General features: G+C 38.7%; 1 protein-coding gene across 3 annotated transcripts in view; it reads left to right on the top strand.

Annotated features, from left to right (window-relative positions):
* The first annotated feature begins 2,186 nt into the window (after window positions 1–2,186).
* HECTD2 (HECT domain E3 ubiquitin protein ligase 2) overlaps window positions 2,187–22,727 on the top strand; it is a 41,167-nt gene continuing 20,626 nt past the window's right edge. Inside the window, exons 1-9 of one of the 3 annotated variants that reach the window (XM_071811922.1) lie at window positions 2,187–2,800; window positions 7,712–7,841; window positions 13,671–13,809; window positions 16,219–16,321; window positions 17,210–17,299; window positions 17,886–17,950; window positions 19,053–19,098; window positions 20,200–20,314; window positions 22,060–22,136. In XM_071811922.1, coding sequence (XP_071668023.1) covers window positions 2,582–2,800; window positions 7,712–7,841; window positions 13,671–13,809; window positions 16,219–16,321; window positions 17,210–17,299; window positions 17,886–17,950; window positions 19,053–19,098; window positions 20,200–20,313 — 906 coding nt within the window. In that variant the 5' untranslated portion in view covers window positions 2,187–2,581 and the 3' untranslated portion in view covers window position 20,314; window positions 22,060–22,136. Of the gene's footprint in view, window positions 2,801–7,711; window positions 7,842–13,670; window positions 13,810–16,218; window positions 16,322–17,209; window positions 17,300–17,885; window positions 17,951–19,052; window positions 19,099–20,199; window positions 20,315–22,059; window positions 22,209–22,727 lie in introns of those variants that run through there. The other 2 variants (XR_011740296.1, XM_065843358.2) reach the window with 2 other exon arrangements.

Here is a 22,727-nt window from a genome sequence, read left to right as displayed (position 1 = left end):
TTTACTCTTTTAGAAAAACAGGAAGAATTTTTTTAACAGTACTTCTGTGCCTGTTTTCATAATTGCCAGGGGTCAAAATATTCACCTGAATTAGTTTAGTTCAATGGAACTCTTCAGCTTCAAAGAGCACAGGACAGTATGGACAGTAAAAACTGATGTTTTTGACATTGCATTAGCTTTTTGTGAAATAAAGCTATTGAAACTCAGGCCTTTAGAGCTCAGTGGAATTTTTAAAAAAAAAAAAAAAAGGCATTATGAGTTTGCTTGTATACTTGACTTCCTACTGTTCTATTTCCCTTTGCTTCATCTCTCTCTGCAGGCTCAAGGGAGCAGATCCTTCCATGTTTCAAGTCGGCACAGCTCCACAAAACAGCTGTGCCAATTACTTCCCATTGGGGACTGCCGCTGGGTGTATAGCTGCTTGTACTGAAGTTGTCGCAATTACTATCATTATGTTATTTCTTGGCAAGGAATGGAAAAAGATGAGTGAGTGTTTGGGGGGCTTTAAGTGCAGCAGGCCACTTATTCATGCAAACCACTGAGAGCAACTGGAAGGAAGCACAGTGAGGAGTAAACTTTTTGGAAAACCAGCTCTCATATTTAACTTTGTAAGGAGACAAAGCGTTTTCTTAATGAAACCTAATAAACTCTAGGTCTGCCAGTTCCTTCAAAAAGGAAAAGCATTTTTCAGTGTGTTAGATTAACACTGCAGTACCTATTATGCCCTCGCTTTTATGCAGCTTATAGAGATCTTTACCACTGCTCCAGCCTGCAGGAGCTATGTGTGTAATGCCAGTGCTGAGAAAAACTGTCACGTGGCTTACTTCCATCTGAAAAACAATTTCAAAGAATTTTTTTCAAGTAGTCTGTAACGCTATTCAGACTCTTTTGATCCTGAAGCTGGGAGGGGAATTCTTCTGCAGACACAAAATTAGAGCGGTCTGAAAGCAGCTTATTTCATCTGGCAGCTGATGGTTTGAAGGACTGAAATTTTATCTAGCTGAGCATACACAAATGTGGCACCCTTTGTACATGGAAAAACTCCCATACCTTCGTATATCAACTTACCTTTGTAGGTTTGTACCCCACAGACAAACGCTGTATTACAGCTAGTCTAGATGATGTATTGCAACCAGATCAAAATACCCTGTTTCCCCAAAAATAAGACAGGGTCTTATACAATTTTTGCTCCAAAAGATGCTTACTTTATTACATGTATAGCTGCCTGGACACTATTTAAATTGACTTTTAAAATGAACTGTAGGTAGGGCTTATTTTTGGAGTAGGGCTTATATTTCGAGCATCCCCAAAATTCCTGAAAAGTCATGCTGCCGGGGTCGGTCTTATTTTTTGGGAAACAGGGTACCATGTGTTCTGAAGATGATTTAGTTTTTAATATATTATTACTGCAAAGCCTCAACAAGACTGAGCTACCACATAGACAGCAGGTATGACCTCTGGTTTCCTGAGACCTGTCCAAATGAGGGGCCAAGACCTTGCATCGCAGAGGCCTCAGCTCTACTTCAGCTTTGCCAGTGCAACAGAGACCAACTCTGAGCTTTTATACCTCATTTATGTGTTTTTCTCGTTGGAGTGTGACTTGAAGGCATGCTGAATACACCACGACGCGACAGGGTGGTGAGAGAGGTTCCACCAGCAGCACAGTCCCTGCCAGCGGTGCAATAGACAACACCGGCCCGTGTGAAGGCGGAGCAGAACTGCCGAGCCGGTACCCGCCCCGAGGTCCCTTCACCGCAGTTTATATTTGTTACTCGTGTATATTACTACTCGTCGCCATGGCCCTGTCGCGCCTGGCCACCGCAGCCTCGCAGAAGGCTGCTCCCCGCTCGCGGGGACGCGGAAGACACGACTTCGCTGGAAGGCTGGAGATCCCGGCCGGCAGAAGCATCGCTGCAGGGGGGTGCGGGAGCTGGGTGCTTCGGCTCGCCCTCCCACCACCCCCTCTCCGGCGAGCGAATCCTTCCCGGGGCCGCGCCGGCCGCTCAGCGCTCGTCCCTGGGCAGCGCGGCTGCGCAAAGCCCGGCGCACAGCCCCCATTCCCGTACGCCCGGCGCCGCTGGGCCGGCACCGCGCCTTTTCCTGCGCTACGGAGTTTCCGTAGCCGTGTCCTCCGCTGCCCCCGCGCGGCGCCCCCAGTCGCCAAGCGCGTTTCTATGAGCCGCCTATAAACAACATGGCCGCGGAGGCCCCCCTTGCTGCCCGCGGTCTGTAGGTGGCGCGGTGGCCAAGGGGTCACGGGTGTAACGGGGTTCGGCGGCGCCGGCCGCCTCCGCTTAACCGCGTCCAGCTCTCCCCCTTCTCGCCGGGACCGCGGCGGGGGTGGCAGGGCTGCGCTCCGCCCCGCCGTGCGGGGGTGTCTGAGCGCCCGGAGCAGCGCGGCTGCTGCATTGCCGCGGCGGCCCCGCGCGGAGCGGAGCAGAGCGGCGGCGCTGGGGCTGCCCTCGGGGACGACGGGAGAGGAGAGAAGAGAAGAGGGCGCGGGGGCTCGGGGGCTCGGGTGCTGGCGGCGGCTGAGGGGCTGCTGTGAGGAGGGACGCCCAGAGCGACCGGGAGCGGGGCCATGTCGCTGCAGAGCCCGCCGGCGGCCACGGCTGCCGCCGACCTGCCCCCCGGCCCCGGTGCGGGGCTCCCGCCGAGCGCGGAACTGAACCAGGGCAGCGCCGCGCTCTCGTCAGCCCAGGAGAGCGGCGAGGATGAAGAAGAGGAGGAAGAAGGCGAGAAAGAAAAGGAGCGGGAGAAACTGCCGCCTATCCCGTCGGCATCCAGCGCGGCTGCCGAGGTAGGTCTCCCGCGGCCCCCGGCGGGGCCGGGCGACCCGTCAGCGCCCGCCCGGCCCCGGGGAGCGGGACCGTCCGTGCGGTCCCGGCTGTCATTTGCTCTGCTTGCTGCTTTATTCTTGGTGGTGTGGGAGCATCATGTTAATTTCCTTTCATGTTCTTTTCCGTTGAGAGCTTTCATTCAAGTTTTTTAAAAATACCATGTGCATCTGTAAGCAGTGACATAAGGAAGCTATAAATTCTACATCTACTTATAGTTCTTTAACATTTTACAACGGTCTGCTCCTTTCTGTTAGTCATGACTGAGGGTTTGCAGCATTGTCAATGTTCGTTAAAGGTTGCCGGGGGTGGAGGGTTTTAGCTCTTAATACACTTAACAGCAAGAGAGAGACCTGGAAAATACTTCTGTATTTTTAACTTTTTCTTAAAACGTCTTTTGTGGATTTTACATTGTGTTGAAGCAAAGATGACAAAACATTTTGATGATTGCTGAACGAGTTAACATGGGTTAAAAAACAAACAAACAAACTGCGAGAGGGATATTTGCTACAATAATTTCATTTCAGAAAATTCGTTTGAGATTTTAGTTTTACCAGAGTTATGATTTTCTTTCTGCTGACCACACAATATTATGAAATGTAAGATTTTCCTGGCATGACTTGAGTATCTTGTGTAGCTTAACATTAAAGCTTGCTGTAACTTCAACAAAAGAGTAAGTATTTTACCAATCCTATAGTAATACAGTTAGGAGATTTTAATTCAACAGTTCTTTTAAGTGTCTGACTTCCTAGAAATTATCATTTTACATAACGTGAGTTTAAAAGATTGAGTCTCTAATGTTTATGACTGTCATGAAATAATTGTAATGTTAAATGAAGTAATCATAGGCAAACTGCAAACTCCTTGGAACAATTCTGCCAATTTTGTGTTTTGCCTACAATGTTCCAATCTTCTGAAAGACTTTCAGCTTTGCAAATCTGTCTGAATGTGAAAGAATGTGTTTGTTCTTGTGATTTAAATACAGCTTTGGTGGGAGAAGTCTGTAATGGACAAGTTCCCAGGAGTTATTTTTACCTCTGAAAATCTCCACTTCAGATGTTGAATGCCAAATGCGAGTCTCCTAGAATAAGGATAAAAGTGCTGGTCTAAAATGTACAAGACTTAGCTCAGATAATGAAAAATGTGTGCAACTGGGCAGTCACATAGAATTCCCACTGCTTTAACGAATCGGGATAACTTGTTTGTAGCTGGGCATCCTTCATGCCCCTCTGAACTGTTGCCCCTGGGAACAAGTTGTCTGAGTCGACCTGCTGCAGAGGAGCTCAAATCTGGCTAGGTGTGGTCACTTGTTAAATGCATGCGGGATTTTGAATTTACAAAGAGCTGTATGTGGGTTTTAATAGTATGTTACAGACAGAGTTTTGTTTACAGATGTAATTGATTTAGATTTCTCTGTTTGTGACAGAATGCAGTGTTGATCTAAATATACTAAGCAGGGCATGCAGGTATGCTTTTGCAAGACATTTATGAGCTGCTATGAATAAGGTGTTGGACTCCCGGTCTGCTAAGCACTAGTTATGACCAACCTACACATCTAATTCCAGGGCTTTGTGAAATATGTTGTGAGATTCATTATATATAGAGTGATTTTAATACAAGTTCTTGTATTGCAAGTTCTGATTGAACATCAAAAAATAACTGTTACTTAACACTCAAACACTTTTAAAGAGAGAAGTATGTTCTCAGCTTCCTCTTCATTAAACTGGAGAAGAATTTGTAATATGACATAGTGACAAAAGGGAGAAATAATTGTTGTTTTTAAAAATACCACGGCCACAATGGCTGTGGAAAGGTCCGAATTTTAGTAAGTCAATAGATAACTGTGGTATCCTTTCTCTCCTAAGAGCATGTGCATGAAAGATGTCTCATCTGGAGTTTAAGCTGGCTGCAAGTTGGAATAAAGGAGTTATGTGACTGTTGCTATTGTCATTCGTACTGTGGATTTTCCTAGCCAAGGGCCATGTGGAATTGTCGAAGAATGATTACTTTGTTGTTGTTACCTTTTTTGTTTCTTTTATTTCTAAGGAAAGCTATGGTGATTGAATTAGTCCATGAATAAATTAACATCATCCTGCAAGGAGTGCAGGCCTTTTTTTATGGGACACATGATGATTGGAAATAATACATAAAGGGTGATGGTTTGAAGGTCATTGTTCAGATTCTGAAAAGAAACTTGTGAGAAGCTAAATAACTTCTAAGCGGGAACAAGCAGAGGTTTCTGTAAAACAAAATCAGTCCTATGTTACACCTTTCAAGATATGAATGTAAGGGAAAATCCTACTTCTTGCATGGACTATTGCATTGACAGCTGCCTTTAAGTAATCTGACTGTTCTCCCTGTCTTCTTCCACAGGGAAAAAAAAAAAACCCTTCTCACTGGCCTTTGCTTGCCACATACAAATGGGTCTTAAATGAGTTATGTTGGGGCTAAAGAGTAAGATTTTCATGAAACTCTTCCAGATTGCTTTTTACCTCTTCCCAGAAAGTACTCTGTATGTGCTCTTTGTAAACAGTTTGACTTATTTTCAACATCCAATTTAACTTCAATAATGGAAAGCATAGATTTATAAAGTATAATGCTAGTACCTCTCTAGTCTTATGGAGGGCTTAATGCTTTGGAAAGCTTCCAGTAAGAATCCAGCAGAGTTGTGAGTTATTAAAATGCTCTTTAAAAAGAGGATTAAAGATTACTTTGATCCATTCACTCCCTCTAAGCACACTCATTCTTTACGTCGGGTTCGGTTTTCTGCTGGCAGTGTGTGTGTAGAGTCTTGGGCTCTAGAGGTTCACTGACCTCCTACAAAATTTTGGAAGTATGACATGGTGCTGTACACTTGTCCTAGATTACTTTCCCAGGAGGTGTCAGAGATCCTCATTAATGAGCATGTGGTTTCCCAGTATCCCTCTGGGACTTCCCAGTAAAGCCTTTGTCCATACTTTTGTCTAGTATTGTTGGAACTGCACTTGGAGTGGGATAATGGACTTAAATCGCGCATGCAATTTTTGTTCTTTCTGGTCACTGCTGAGCGAAGTAGCATGAAGAACCCTTTTAAATAACTGTTCAACTGTGATAATGCAGTGGTATGGCTGGAGTAAAATCTAGAAAGCTGAGTCAGTCAAAAAGGCTGTTACAATAGTCTGTTTTGTAAAAGCTCCTCTTGTCAATGATCTATGATATTTATTCCCTATTAATCATAATCAGACAAGTCCAAGCTCCAGGGGTTTTCGACCTAGAACATACATTTTGTGACACAGCAGATTAACCTCAGATCTAGATTTGTTTAAAAGTCACTTTTCAGTTCATAATGTCTTTGCATGTTTGTTCAGGGTTGGTTTTTCTCCAGTCATGGATTTTTAAGAAGCATCTTAGTGATATTTCAAATGATATGTTTCTAGAATAAAATAAAAAGATAGTGTCAAAATTATAATGGTGACTAGATTTTGTGTTTGAATGTTTGTTGCATACAAGGAATTTGGAGCTAGAAATTGAAACTTGGTATTTTCAAGCCAGAAGTCCTACTGATTGTTCAGATTAATAATTTGCTGAGTTATAAGCCATGGAAAAATGGCTGTTTGTGCCACAGTTATTTTAAATTCCTGGGAGCGTACCAGCTTGCGTACACTGTGGCATGGCAGGTTTATGGGCTGTGTTATTACCCTCCTGATGGTGTTTCAGGATGTTGTGGTGGAAGTGAAGTGCTTTCCTCAGAACTCTGGCTGCATGTCATACTCCAAATTTACTACTCTTAAGGGGAAAGGGAAAATGTATGGTTAAAAAACAAAGATAGGTTATTACATTAATTAGTCTAGAACTTTTATTCTCATTTGGGGCATTACTGTTTTGATCTGCATTTTTTTTCTATTAATAACTGAGAGCTCAAATACCAGATATTAAAAAAATGAATCTTTAGGTTAAGGTGAGGCTGGAAATTGTCGTATGTAGAGAGAGTGTGGGGTTTTTTTGTTGATCTACCTTTGCCTAATATCAACTGATGGTTTGGAGCTGAGATGGAAATGAAAATCTCTATCAAATGACTTCTGTCGTCTTGGGCAAGCCCCTTAACCCACCCATGCTTTGCAAATTCTCCAGGGTAAATAATAATATGTAATAGCACTTGTGGTGTCAAACAGGCTGATCAGTGCAATCCTCTGGAAGTCTGTTGTGTGATTTCACTTGTGTTCACTGTTACAACACATAAGTGCTCAACATTTCTTATCAAGGGCTCATGCAGACTCTTTGTTGGCAGCACAAACTCAAGCAGGTTTATCTGACACAGTGTTAACAACTGTTTGTTGGCTAGTCTTTCTTCAGTGGCAACTGATTCTGTTGATTTTGAATCACTAGGGGTTTTTACGCAGGTAGTCAGTATTTAAATTTTATTAGTAGGTTACCTCTCATGGAATTCTTGGCCCCACATTTCAAGTCTTGGGAAATTCCTCTAAACTACTTTAATTATATTAGGATTATTTGGATAAAAAGGAATATGTTACCCTTTATCTGTTTAAAGTGAGCTGGACGTAGTGAGTATGAAAGTAGTTAGAAATTAGGATACTGGAAATTAGAATATTGTTGAAAGCATTCTAATAGTATTGTTTTCTTCACAGTAATCCAATGATAACATATCCTGAAAATTAGTAGCTGAGTTTTTGAATGTAGTGGAAAGGAATTTTATGGTATCTCTCCTGATTCAATTTGAAACAAATGTGTAGAATCATTATTTCTGACTTATTTAGGTATTACCCATTTGATTTCAAGATACAGACATTTAAGTATTCTGTGTAATGCCTCATGAGTAAGATTACTTTTGCAGTAATGTATTAGGCCTTTATAGCATGCTGTCATCTTAATTACAGGGGTTGGAGAGAGGAGCCAAAAATCAGTTTTCCACTTTCAGCAGTTTCATCACAACTATCAACCAAAAGAAAGAAGGCATCGGAAACAGAAATTCACCTACGCAACTTGTTATACCCAACATCAAAAATGGTAAGAGAATAAAAACCTGGTGTTTCTTAATTATCAATTTAAGATGGTGCTCAGTGTTCTGCTAATATTTGTATTGTGGTAGTGCCACAAAATCTAGATTTCCTTCATTATGCTATACTGTACATTGTACAGGCAGTAATATATACTGTAGTCCACGCTCTGCAGAGGTTGTGTCAGAGACAAGTTGAATAAGAAAAATAGACGTGGAGGATGAAATAATCATCTGAAGTTTTTAAGAAAGTTACAGATTCAGTCGTCCATCTGCAGATACTGTTTGTCTAACTGCAGTCAGATGGCAGTTTTTGTAGAAATTGTGTCAGAGCTTTGTGGAGAAGATTTTTCTATCGCCATCTGAAGTATGGCAGGGATGAGGCAAGCACAGGGCTCTTAAGTGAGACAGTTGCTGAGAGTTGCTCTTTTTGGGTGAAGATGAAGGCTAGTGGTGACACAAAATCCACAGGGAAAGATTGGTAAATTCTGAAGAGCTTTAAGTTGAGAAGGAAGGTTGTTGTGATATGACGAGGTAACAATAAGTGCTGAAAAGAAAGTGGAGCTGCATATTCAGCATGGTAGACTAGAATCATGAAGCCTGATGACATGACATTGTGGCTAGACTTGAATTTTTTATTAGATTTTTTGGGCTAGGATATGGAATTTCAGTAATTTGGCACCTTTGGGAGAAGGTTGTACAAACATTTGTCAGGTTTGTACTGATCTCACATCTGAGCAGGTCCCTCTCAGCATTATTATTCTGTGGTTCTCTTAAGCCTATAGCGCTCAGCGAATTCGAGGCTAGAGAGAAAGAGACTGCGTTAATTAAGAGATCTCAGCAGTGCAAGTTTGAAAGAAAACTATGGACAGGGATTGTCCATTTCAAAGTTGTGCAGAAAAAAGTTGGCTTATACCTTATAGGATTGGATCCTTGCTAATATAATCTTCATATCCTTGCTAGCTATACTGCAAAAGTAAAAGTCAATGCTAGGCTTTTTTTTTCCCTCTCTTTTTAGCAATTTTTGTTATGGTTTAAGGAGGTGCTTTCTACTTAAAAAAAAAAAAAAAGGCAATCACTGAAACACAAAAGGTAATTATGTGTAAATGGTGGCTCAGACAGGATTTGGTACTATGCTCAAGTCACTTTGTGCTACACAAAGAAAATAAAGGTGGCTGTGGGTGGCCAGCGAAGAATTCTTCCACTGCTGCATAACTTACCAGGGTTTAGGTAGAAGTGGTGTTCTTCAGGGAGATGCTTGGGGTAAGGCAAAAGGAAGATGCTGCAAAGCAGGTTAGAGCTCTGGTGATTCTCAAAGTGCTGTAAGGTTGAGCTAACGAAGCTGGGAGAACAACCTTCAGGTGGCCATTGCTCTGACCTACGTATTTTTGAAGAAAAGTCTTCATATGTGAAGTGTATGTAAACAATTGCAACGTTTTTGGAATCTGAAAGTCCTCGGAGAAATAAAATGTTTTACCTTTCCAAGGTAAGATTATGTTCCTCAGAAGCTCAAAGTGACCTTTTGGCAATATTCACTGCTGGGCTGCTGGCCTTTTTAGCAGAAACATGCATGCAGCTGATGCATTGGTTCCAAGCTACTGTTTTTCATTATTTAAGCCTTAACTGTTTCCTGTCCAGCTTCTGTCCAAACAGTTGCTTAATACAATCTTACAATATGAAAGCCTGCTGCTTAATAAAACTTAGGACAAAGTAAAATTAAATCTAGTATTGGGGCAAGCAATGTGAAAAATACAGCACCCTTCTGCAGAACTGATTTCACTAAACAGGAGATCCACCCCACCCCTTGTTGTTGTTTGTTTTTGGGTTTTTTTTACCTGAAATGCCCTCAGTTCTTGCTGCACGTGATATTGTCCCAGTTGTGGTTACTGCCTCATAATACTTAGTTGTTAATTTTCACCGCACTAGTGCATGGCAATATTTATTATAGTCAAGGCCATATTACTGAAATTGAGCTTGATGTGTAACATTGAGCAGATATTCTGGTAACTTCAGGATCAGGGTAACCTGCTTATGCAAAATCAGATTATTTTTTCCAATAGTCAGAGATGCACTTGAAATTTTTTGAGGAGGTATATGTGTTCTATGGAAGAAATAATCATTGCAACAGGCTTCTCAGTTAAAAATGCTGCTTTTGCTATTCTGGAATCTGAGAATGATGCTTGGTGGGGTTTTTTCAGTTTATCTATGTAAGTGATATCTTTCTGAATATGTATATATATATATGTGCATATACTGGTAACATTTTAGGCTTGAGTTCAAAGAAAGTTAATTTTGTTGAAGAACAAAAGTGTGGAGAAGGTAATGCTGGTAAATACAGCATGAGAGCGAGGATGATGTTTGTTTGCTATTTAGCTGCCACACAGATTGAGTTTATATAACAAGTCTTCTAACACAACAATGATCTGTTATGAAGTCTATGTATGAACTAGATTGTTCTAGTTCTTTTATAATGTTACAATATGAGTAAAATTTGTTTGCTTTACCTACTTTGAAAAAGTTTACCTGCCAGTAGCTGTGTTGATCACTGTGAAAATAACTGCTGTTCTAAATTCATTCACTCTAAACTTGCTTGTACTTTGTATCAATGAGATTTTCTTCCTCGAAGTTTTTGATCATTCCCTAAGCAGTCATGCATTGCTGGGTCTTTTTACTTGATGTAATTGGGCAAGCAGCCAGAAATGATTGCTTTTTCTTGTCTTGTAATATTGTGTTATTGCTGCTTATCAACTCAATACATAAAGCTTCAAGTTTAAAGTTTCTCCTCAATGGAACTCAAGTGACAGATCTTAATTAATATGTTTGAATGTCAGACGAGCAAATAAATCTATTTACAAATAAACTTGAATTATGGCAAAACATACTGAAGTTGACAGTATTTATTAAAGCTATTATTGAAACTCAGTGTTAGTATATCTAATTTAAGCTACATATAATTTGAAGAAAATTGCATCACTGACAGGGTGCAAGTTACCAGCTTAGCACCTGCAGTCACAATTGACTGAAATGAGAAACAGCTTCTGTCAGTAGCCATCTCTTTTACAGACGTGGAGAGAATATTTTCTTCATTTCAGTGTATTCAGCTGGTTATAATTCAATGTTTAATCCATTTTAAATTGAAAAGACAGAATGACTTGTCTTTCTCAGAGTATAAAAATGGTTTCTTTTAAGTCAGTCCATCCTGCTTTCAGAGAATGATGTGCAATAGCAGGGCACTTACATGGCAGGATTGTTTGGCACCTTGATTTGAATTAATTTAGTATCTATGCGTCCATATTGTTTAAATTACTACTCTTCTCATTTAAATAGCTTTAAATACCAGCTTTGAGAGTGGGCAAGGTTCTGTAATTGATGTCATACTTGGGACTGAGGGCAGCTCTGACCTATTATAGTCTGATGAATGGTGGCTAAGTCACAATGACAGTGTCTCTGCCATTAGCATGAGTGCAAAGAATCTTCATTTGGGGTTTGGGAATTTTGTTAGTATCTATTTCCCTGCTGTGATAAATGGAGTAGGCAGCAGAGTAGTTTTACTACTTTGATTTTATAAAAAAAAAAAAAAAATAACCACACCAAAAAACCAACCCTGTTGGAATTGTAGCAAAAAGGCTTAGAGGGTTCTTAGCCAATTCATAGAGGATTTTAGTTTAATATGTTTGACTTTTGAGGACATATTTTATACAGTGTCTTTTATCCCAAACATGCATCATAATTAATATGTTTTTTAAAAACATGCAGTATATTACAGACTAAAAAAGCTTTATAAGGATATTTGAGAGGATGCTGTCAGTAAAATTGATGTTTGTGTATACTGCGTTGGAATGTTTTTTTTCATGCTTTTGGTGGGTTTACATTGTCTGCCCACCAAGCTGTTCTATCACTCCACCTCCTCAACAGGACACAGGGAGAAAGTAAAATGAAAAAGCTCATGGACTGAGATAAAGACAGAGTCCACTTTCCAGTTACCATCACAGACAAACCAGACTTGGGGAAATGATTTTTTTTGCCAATAACACAAAACAAAACCAAAAATCGAAACACCTTCCCCATGCCTCTCCTTCCCAGGCTCAACTTCGCTCCTTCATTCCCCACTCTTGTACCTCGTTTCTCCCAGGTGGTGCAGGGAGTGAGGAATGGGGGTTGTGGTCAGCTCATAAAACTTCATCTCTGCTACTCCTCCCTCCTCATGCTGTTCCCCTGCTCCAGCATGGAGTCTCTCCCATGGGTACCATCTTTCACAAACTTCTCCGATGTGGCTCTTTCCCATGAGTTGCAGTTCTTCAAGGACTGCTCCGATGTGGGCTTTTTCCATCAGGTGCAGTCCTTTGGAACAGTTTGGAGCTGCCTGTGTCTGACAGAGAGGCAGCCCCAACTCTCCTGTCACAGAGGCCACCCCCGCAGCCCCCCTGCTGTCATAACCTTACCCCATAAAACCCTATACAATGTTGTCAGCTCAAATATGGAGTAAGGAGTAGAACAGAATGACCTTGTTGAAGCACTGCTATTTGTACTTAAGAGTAGGCAGCCAAACTTATTGAGAAGAAATATTTAAAGATGTTACTGTTGCAGCAGTAATTCTCCACAAGATGGAAAACTTGGATCTCCCATTTAATTTATTGAAAAGATTCTTTTAGGAGGCTGTAATGATCCGCAGTCAGCTCTATTTAAAAATTGAAAATCACAGTATAGGGAAACAGACTGAAGACTTCTCCTTGTACGTCAGAAAATAGTTGGACTTTGCTGTGGTTGTGCTTGAGATTTTTCTTAGATGTAGGGAACACCAGTGTTGTAGTTTGTATATTACAATATTTAGAATGTATATTGTAAATACAATAATGGACAACACTACTCTTCATGACTAATAGCTACCAGTAATGGAGTGCTCAGGTTGTCTTTCAAACAGCATATATAACGTGATCACCCTGGGTAACTCTCTGATTTCATGACATCCTTTGACTTTTTATTGTTGTTGTTTTTAAATTAAGTTCTACCTTGTTTATCTTGAGTTCCTCGTAGGCTCAGGTTCTTGAATAGGCACTTTCATTATGCATCAGACTTTTGAAGGCACTTGATTTAATGTTCAGAAGGTTAAGCATCTACAGCTACAAATAAATTTAATGAAAATTCTGCAGCATTCATTTCTAAAAATGAAATTATAAATGAACTTGAGGTTTTCTTGTGTTATGTGAATGCTACTGTATGTATACCAGTTCATTATTATTGATGTAATACCAGTGCATCTTAGGTAAGTATAATATTTTCTATTTTCCCTAATGAGTTGCAATACAAATCACCAGCTTTTTTGTGTTTGTGTGTCAGTACTATGCCAGCAGTTCAATTGTGAAAATCTGTCTTAGTGGGGTTTTGTTTGTTTGTTTTGTAATAGACAAATAATTTGTTTGCAACTTTGTCCAGCAGTTCTACAAAATAGTAGAGACTCCTGTCCTTCAGAAGGCCTTAGACAGGAGGCAGACTAGACAATTTTCTCCCTTTTCTCCTTGGCAGAAGGAAGCACTTTGTTCACAAAGACCTGGTTATGAACTCAGGACACAGGTTTTTTTATTTATATGCTTTGCTTTCCCTTCAATTATTGGAGTTTCCATACTGTCTGGAATGAGCACCTGGTAAGAAAAATACTTGGATGAGCAGGAGTTTAAAGACATAGAAGCAGACAGTTTGAGTTTGGTTTGTTGTGTTGTTTTTTTTTTCCCCTGCTTCCTAAAACCTGTATTTTACTAGCTGTTTATTGTTTATATGATTGCATTGTATTTATTGTTGGTTTTGTTTGTTTGTTTTTGCTTTGTTTTTGTTTTTTTAATAAGTGAGAGACCTACCACCTATTTGCCTCGATGTACGACAAAAGCAGCGCATCTCTATAGATACACTACCCCAAGAACTGAAAGCACCAATTCCTCCTGAACCTTCCCTTCCTGTCCGAACCAAAACAGTGAAAGATTTTGAGTAAGTCACACCAGTGTTTCTAGAAGTGTGCTTGCTTTCTTTGGACTTTGTTTATTTTGTCCTAACGTATAGATTTGATTTTGTTGATCTCAAATGAGGGAACAGTTCACTAAGACTGACTAGTAATAGTAGTTGGACTGATTGTGGTGGTTGGCTTGATAACTAGTACTGCGAAAAATATCAAAAAACTGCCTCTACCTTGAAGTGTTGTTCTGTTCAAGAAGTGCTAAAGCTTATACTTCAGAGATAAAAATTTGGTTCCTGACATTCAGTGGATGTTTACTTTTGGAAAAAAAATATACATGGATTATTGCAGGCTTGAAAATCCCTTTCAATCTCGGGTATTTTGTTTGTGCTGCCAATTCTGGTGTGTTCTGTCCACTGAGATACTGGGTGTTCTCAGGCTTGTAACACTGCACATCTGATGCTTAAATGTATAACCTCATATTTGAGGACCTAGATTGGTGATTATGTGGACTGCACTATTTCTAGCTTTGGCTAAAAGTGCAGATGACCTTTCTTCATGCAGTGTGTCAAAGAGTGTTAATTTTCAATATTAGTTTTATCGCCAAATCTTATTTCTTTTCTTTTTTTTCCTCCATGTATGCTTGCTGCTTATCTCACCACAATTTTAAGCAGAATAAGCTATTCTGGCACCTCTCTGTGAGAGTCACTATGCTTTAAGTTTCACTAAGTAAAAATAGTTTTAAGATTAAGGAGTCTGTGCAGACGATATTTATACTGCTGCGCAGTAACTCTGATTTAGCTGGAATGAAGGTAGAATTGATGTGAAATAGTATCTTGTGTTCCATTTCTACTTTTCTAGATTGGTACAGACCCTTATTCAAAATTGCATCTGCATGAGATTTTTTCCAGCACCGTTATGATACTTAGTACACAATGCTTGCTCAGCTCAGCTAGGCTTAGCTAGGCTAGCAGAAGTATCCAGGGAAACCACCTGAATTGTTTTTAACTGTCTTTCCCTGATGTCAGCTCTACACCACAAAGTTTTGCTGGCTTTGCTTGGTTCACTGTGGGCACAAGGCAATAGAGAACTTTTTTTTCTCTACTTAATGTAGCTATATTCCAAAAATTGTAATGTTGACATTGTCCTCTGAGGAAGTAGCGTAACTTTGTTGAAAAACTAATGGCGTAAGGTGTGTCTACACTAGACTATTCTGCCTGCAATACAGGAACATATATTGGCAGACTGTTTCTTTAGATTGGATGTGTTCTTAAAAGGGTATTTACTAATTCATTGAATGTGTGTCTTTTTTCTTTTTAGCCTTAGCACCCACAGAACAACATTATGCTGCTGTAATACCCTTGAGTGTTTTACAGTAGGTTAATTGTGGTCAGGAAATGCGGAGAAGTATTCGTAGGAAGAAGCCTGATTCTTTTATTTTTCGAACAGATGGAAAAAAAAAAAAATCACAGTTGCTCCAAGAGATATATGAGCATGTACTCCTCATTTTTCTTTTCCATGTTTGAAATTTTCTGCATTCAGTGAGGAAAATGAATTTTTTTGATTAGTTGGTGTGTCTATTTGGTGAAAAGGAGACAACTATAAAAGATAATTTGGCAAGAGGTGATCCTTTGTTGGTATTCAGGTGATCTGAAGAGCTGAAATTTTTTTCCGTATTCAGAGTTTTGTATATATTGACTGCCTAATTCTATAATTACCAGGAATTTTATTCTTTAAAGTAAAGTATTAAAAAAACCACTAACATGTTTGATATGTCTCTCTAAAAACTTTTTCTAAAAAATATCTAGTACAAAGAAATTATCTGGAGGTGGGGAGGAGAAAACTGGGATTTGTATCACCAGCACTGTAGATAGCTAAAGTAAAATTCTGCATCAAAGGTTGTTTGGGGTTTGTTTTGGTTTGGTGTTGATACTTATTTTAAGGTCCAATACTTAGAAGTTCTTTAAGAGTAAATCCATAGGTTTTGTTGTCCCCATAAGGAATGCTTACAGTCACATGCAAAGATTAAGTTCTATTTTAAAAATTTGAAGAAAAATAAAATTTTGTATGAATGATAATGAATTTGACTAGTTTAGGAGCCCGAATGCTTAGATAAATTAGTCTCAAAATTTATCTTGTCAGCGTATCTTCAGTGTAATTCTGTTTTGCTAATTATTTGTCTTAACATACTGAACTGTGACACCATGAATTAAAATTTTGAAAAGAAATATTGCTCAGGCAGATCAAACACAAACTGTGCCTTTGTTCTCTTGTAATACCAAGATCTTTAAATGACAAGGAAGATGTTAGATACTGATATTATACTTGTCTGTCTTCTAAGCATTCTTAGTGAGGAAAGCTTAGAGTTACAGTGCAGACTACAGTTTAAGCCGTTGGGAAGACTGGACCCCTATATTACCAATATTTAAATATATTTTTTCTAGGGATGATGTGGAAAAGGCTAAGTCATCAGGAGATTGGAAGGCTGTACATGATTTTTATTCTACAACGTTTGATTCTTTCATGGAGATAAATGCTGCATTTAAGGTAGAAAATAATTCATAATACTATTTCGTACTTACAGTGCTTTGTGACTTCAAAGTGCTTACAAAAACACTAGTTAAAGGCTTGCAGCTAGTTACTGAACGCCGCTAAGATCATTTTGTCGTGTTCTCACCTGACTTTGGCAGTCAGGCTGTCGTTGCATTGATTTATTCACTCCAGCTTAGGCAACTGTATTTCAAGTGTGCGTCTGGTTTGTGGCACTATGACCGCATATGACTTTCTGCACAAACTGCAGTTAAAAAACATGCAAGCTAATGCAGCTAATATGGGTACCTGGGCAAATCTGGTAACAGAAATTCCCTGTCCCTAAAAAAAACATGCAATATGGGCTCAAGTAGTATAGCTGTTCCAATGTTGCGATGGCATACCGAAGTTTCTGTGGGAGAGATCATATTTGTATATGAAAACTATCTGAATTCATGCTAAATTAGTATTTCCTGCCTATTACAGGGCAAAATGTGCTTATGATATTTAATGTGGACAGTAGGGCCTGAAAATAGAGGAAATAACCTGTGACTTTTAGTTACTTAACAAATGTTGAATGCCTATGATTTTGTTGTTCTTGTCCAAATTGATAACAAAGATGAAAACTCAATGTAATTCATTATTTGAAATCCTCTGACATTTTAAAAACAGAATAACAAGGTGATGGTGTTACATGAATATTGCTGATGTGTAGGATTATTATTGTTTAGCTTCATCTTTCCCATATTAATAAAAGCAACTTAGATTCTTATGTTTTTATAAGAAAAATAGTTATATCTGTATGTCTTTCGTTTAAACTTGCTGATAAACTTTTATTTTCAAAGATAGCTAAAAGATTCAAAACACTTCAAACCCAAAATGCTTCATGTATTATCTAACTTGCAGAAAGATACCAGTTCTCCATTTAATACCACTGAGGACTCTGGAATCAATGCGAAATTTGTGAACGTTGTCTATGATGCCTTATTAAATACTGTAAGTAGAAGAATTCATGTTTTAAAACATTGTAACAATTATTTCAGCCAAGAAGCAATTTATACCAAAAGTTTCTCAGACTGGCATGATTTCTGAAAAATCTCTCAAAACATACTTAAAATGGTCCCATGAGATTTGCCGTAGAGTCATGAAAACTGCTCTAGTAAAAGGAAAGGAAATTTTTGCTACTAGTACCGCACAGTTTATGCCGCGGCAGATCTCAAAGACCGCTTGCAAGATATGATATGACTGTGGTGGTAAACTGCATGGTGGGAAATAAGGATAATTTGTGGATGGAGACAGCAAAAAGTAGGTACTGTGCCTAGTTAACAAAGGACGGGAGTAGTTTAGAAATTATAGTCACAGCTTTTAAGTTGCTAAAAGCATTGAAAGCCATCATTGGCACAACTCCAGGACTTAGCTAATAGTCTACGAGGAAAGATACTTAGGAGCTCAGCATCATCACATGAAGATTTTTTTAGCTGCCTTGAATCACAAGTGAAACAAACTTGCTTGTTTGTACAATATCTTGTCTAGAATATGTATAATTACATCAGATATGATTTTTCCTCTCCTTTTTCCATAGCCTCAAGATGTTCAGAAATCAGTCCTAAAAGGAATAATTAATGGTCTGCTACAAGAATGGAAAGGGTAATTATAACAAATGTTTGCATTAGTACTGTGTCAGCACTTACAACTGATATACTTTTTGTCTTTATTGTTTTAGCCAAAGAATAGAATGGTCTGATACAACTTATTTGACTTATAAGAACTTGTCTCATTTTGGCAGGCAAATCTGCTGAAGTGTATCTGTTGAACTCTGTGAGCTGACACTGAACCTCTGAGGGGCAGACCCACACCATACATTCCTCTACAAAATCTCAGCTGCTTATTGCCAGGATAGTATTTTGGGCATCTGAACTGCAAGATGAAGTTAGGAATTTATTTAGAGTAAAGCATATTATCCCTTGCCATGCCCCAACAGCAACTAGAATGTTTTAACCTAGGTAATTCCTTGATCCTGAGTTTACTTCACTATACCATTCATGTGTGGCAACAGCACAGAAAGGGCTGTGCAGGTTGCGGAAAGGGATAGCCCAAAGACAGGAGGTTTGGAGAAGACAACTTTTTAGCAAGAAGTAATAGAAGTGAGAATGCATGGTTTGATTCACTAAAAGATACAGCAAGAGGCAGCACCTTGTTGTGACTCACCTGTGACCCAGCACTTGGCTATTCCTTTCTCCATTTTATACAACCTTTTCTGTGCTGTTGCTGCACGTGTTTGTGGTTATATAGAAGCCTCGAGGAAGATAAACAGCAAGAAGTACAGAGACTGCAGTGGTAGAAGAGTATGGAGAATTCTGGCAGGAAATATATAAGATGGTATCTAAGATGGGGCAAACAAGCTCTTCTGTGGTGTCACCTGAGACAGCAGCAAAGACTTCCCTCTTTGGAACACCTCTTACCCTTCAATTGACCTTATTTCCGCTCCTTCCCTCCCCCCCCCCACCCCACCCCTTTTCTCTTGTTATGCCACAAAAGGCAGATGCTAAAATAGCCTGCTGCCTTTAGAGAGTAGTCATAAACCTTGAGTGTCCTTTTCGGTTTCTGAGAACAGTGAAGATCCTTAAATATGGTATTCAACACATGTTTGCAAAGCAAAGTGAAATCATAAGGTGCATGATTTGGTGACTCTTCATGTGCGTACATGATGTATACATACGGTTCTGCTTATTATTTCATTCATTCATAGGCCACGAACAAAAGATGATCTTAGAGCATACTGTATACTTTTACAGGTAAGAAAAATACAGTATTTTTATTGAAGTATGTATCATCTGCTTAACTTATAATCTATAAACCAGTATACTATGTAAACAATACTTTGTATAGGTGAGATACTTCATATTTAACTTGCTGTTATAAGAATGTTCCATATTAAAATATGGAAGAAATGCAGGGTATGCATGATGGGAATAGGAGCTTAATGGAAGATAGTTGATGAGGAAAAGTTGCATAGATTGGACCTACGAACTAACAGACATGTAATTGTTTCCTATAATTTTGGGGGTTGAAAGAACAAATGCTTTAGGAGATTATTTGTTCTAATTTCTTTCCTATTCCCAGATTTGCTTTTTTGTTATGCTGTAACTCTGATCTTTCCAGAAAGTTGCAGTGTATGCACTTTTGGATATTGCTGTAACTTTCTCTGATGTTGCATTTTATCCAGCTGACTCTGTCCAGTCTGGCAACATTGATTTCTATCTGTGTTAACCTATTACCTTTGCTATTATTGTTGATTTGCATTTGTAGCAAATTTACCCTTTAAATTTTGCCAGTGTAGATAACACCTCTACACAGAAGGGGAGATTTCTACTGTTGTATGAGAAGATCAGATGGTAATTGAATTTTTTGAGACAATAGTTTTACTCTGCGGGATGGTATGCTAGCTGTGAATTATTAGGAGTATATCCTGCTGAAAAGTGGGAATGCGTGAACTCATTTGCAAGAGGGAAAATAAGTTTGGATTGATGTATGGGAAGACAGGAGTTATAAGAATGCTTATTACTGAGACAGAAAGTACAGTGCTCAGATGAGTTTAACTTATGTGCTACATGATGATCCCGAAAAATACATTGAGTACTGCTTTCAGTACCTGTGGGCTTTCTTTTGAAACAAAAAAAGAAAATCATATTTCTACAATATAAAAGTTATGTATTTTTTTATTTGCATAGAAATTGCAAATAATTTTTTCCAAGTTTTACCACTGTCACAGCAATTTTGTGAATTCCTTTCCTGCATAATTGTATTGACAACAACAAACATATGAAAAAAATCCTAATGACTTTTTTCCCTTTATGCAGTTTATTAACCTAACACATTTTTCTAATCTCTTTCAGAATCCTCAGTTTAGTAACACTTCTACTTATGTCATCTATGCTCACTTGCTAAGACAGATTGCAGCCTTAACAGAAGCAGACCATCATTTCCTTGTGCACTGGTCTAAAAAGTAAAGTAAATCAATAAATAAAATTTAAAATTCCATTTCTGGGTTTAGAATTGTTGCTGTATTTCTGTTGATGTTGACTGTTTTATAAGTTATATGACAGTTAATTTACTTGACAAGAGATTTTTTTTGTTTTCAAAGTACATTTGGACATAGTCCACTAAGTGGTACTGATTTATAGATTCAAACTATATAATGTATAAAAATTGAATATCTTTAAGCAAAAAAGCCTTGATTGCAAAAGGACTTATGTAATTTATTTTTCCATAAGACATGCTAACTAACTAATGTATGTGATTTTTTTTAGATACATGTTGAAACAGTATTACTAATACAAACATCTTTATGATCTTTCTTTAAATAAAGCTTTATCTTGCATAATTTGCAAAAGACGCTGTAATCTTACTGTATTGTATGAAAATCTCAAATGAAATGGAGTCCCTTCTTTGTAGTGTAAAGAGGTGGTGAGAGATGGTAGTTAGGGCATTAGATTTGTAATTAATTGAAATAACTCTTATAGGACCTCACTAATAAAGTCATATGGGGATAACTGCCCGAAGAATGGCTTTCAAGTTAGTATGCAGGTTGCTTTCTTTATAATGGCTGTACAATAAGTTCACTCTGGGTTAAAAAAAGTTTGCATGGCCATATTCAAAATTCCTTTGCCTCCTAGGGAATCTGTTAATAGAGGATTTTCTTCTCTACAAGGATGTAAATTAATTTCTGTCTTCCCACTCTGTAATATGTTGAAAATTGCTTAAAATTGTAGTACTATATGATTTCATTTGAATTGGTGTTTACAAAAAAGGTTTACCCTCTTGGTTAATGATGCAATAGGCATATTGATAGGTTTGTTCTTAACATGTATTAAAAATCTAAACCGTTAAAAGAAAGTCACTCGGTTTGTTCAGCCTGGAGGAGACTGAGGGGAGGCCTTGTCGTGGTTACAGCTTCCTCACAAGGGGAGGAAAAGGGGCAGGCACTGATCTCTTCTCTCTGGTGACCAATGACAGAACCCATGGGAATGAAAGGAAGATGTGCCAGGGGAGGTTTAGGTTGGACATTAGGGAAAGGTTCTTCACCCAGAGGGTGCTGGAGCACTGGAACAGGCTCCCCAAGGAGGTGTCACGGCCCCAAGCCTGACAGTGTTCAAGAAGCGACTGGACAACACCCTCAGACATGGTGTGAACTGTGTAGGGACAGGAGTTGGACTCTGATCCTTGTGGGTCCCTTCCAACTCAGAATGTTCTATGAATAGGAGAGCTCTTATTTAAAAAAGAATGCTTTAATATGTCTACATACATATGTGTGTTGTTTTGATATTATGGAAGCGGTGTGGCGTATAATTTAAAATGTGCATTTGTCACAAGCATATGAAGTACTTTCCACTCTTTATTCAATAGGATCAAACATCTCAGAATAAAAATATTGAGACTTCATCTGTATTCAGATTATCAAGTGAAACAGCTAAGGATTTTTGTTTTCTCTTTGTTTACTAAAAGTCAACAAGTAATTATTCTATTACTTTTTACTTAAATCACAGACATTAAAAAGCGTACCTAGGCATGCACTGAAGAGCATTGCTATGTGCCAATGTTTAAAAGCATACTTCTCAACTTTATATTTGGAATTTTGTTTTTATGTATAGGACAAAAGCATGGGGGTTTTTTATCAAATAACATTGACATTTGATACTATAAACTCTAGCGTGGACAGCAATCACATGAGAGTAAATGCAGTATGTTTGGTTTAGGATTTCACAGAAGAGGTTCAAGCAGCTGGTGGACAGGTTACTGCAATTTATTTCTTTACGCCTGTTTCCTGCAAAACCTGAAGAGTTTCCACCTATGGTGAAATGTACCTGGTGGATTCCATCGGCAACCAAAGTCCTGGCTTTATTTAGTAGGTATTTTTCTTGAACTGTGTGATGTACATTTATGTGTGTATATATACATATGAGGGGAGAGACTGATGGTGGCACAGTATGAACTACCAACAAAATGTCAAAAGGTAGGAAGCAACAAAACCCATCTTCTGTTGGCAAGTCTTTGTACTTGCTTTCTAGTGGAGGATAATTGCTGTACATCATTTTCCTGTAATAACAACTGAAGATCATTCAAACAAAAATCCTCTGAAGTAATCAATGGTTAAGGTTTCCATTAGATTCATTAATAGAATAGAAAAGAAACTGATGAAAATATCTAATTCCCAGAATTTTTTCTGTAATTGGCTTACCCCCACAGAAGTATTCAGCATCTCAGAGATATTAGGAAATACATATGCTTCCTAAATCCAAAATTACAGCTCAAAAAAAGTAAATCCCTGTCCAGTTCTACATAAAGCACAGCAAATTTGACCATTGCAAATGCAAACCTTTTCCTCCAGTCATCCCCAATAGCTTAGTGATTAGAGCACTTACTA

The sequence above is a fragment of the Patagioenas fasciata genome, chromosome 8 (assembly GCF_037038585.1).
Source record: "Patagioenas fasciata isolate bPatFas1 chromosome 8, bPatFas1.hap1, whole genome shotgun sequence".
NCBI classification, from domain to species: Eukaryota; Metazoa; Chordata; class Aves; order Columbiformes; family Columbidae; genus Patagioenas; species Patagioenas fasciata.
Note: the sequence above shows the minus strand (reverse complement) of the source record. Positions and strands in the feature narration are given on the sequence as shown.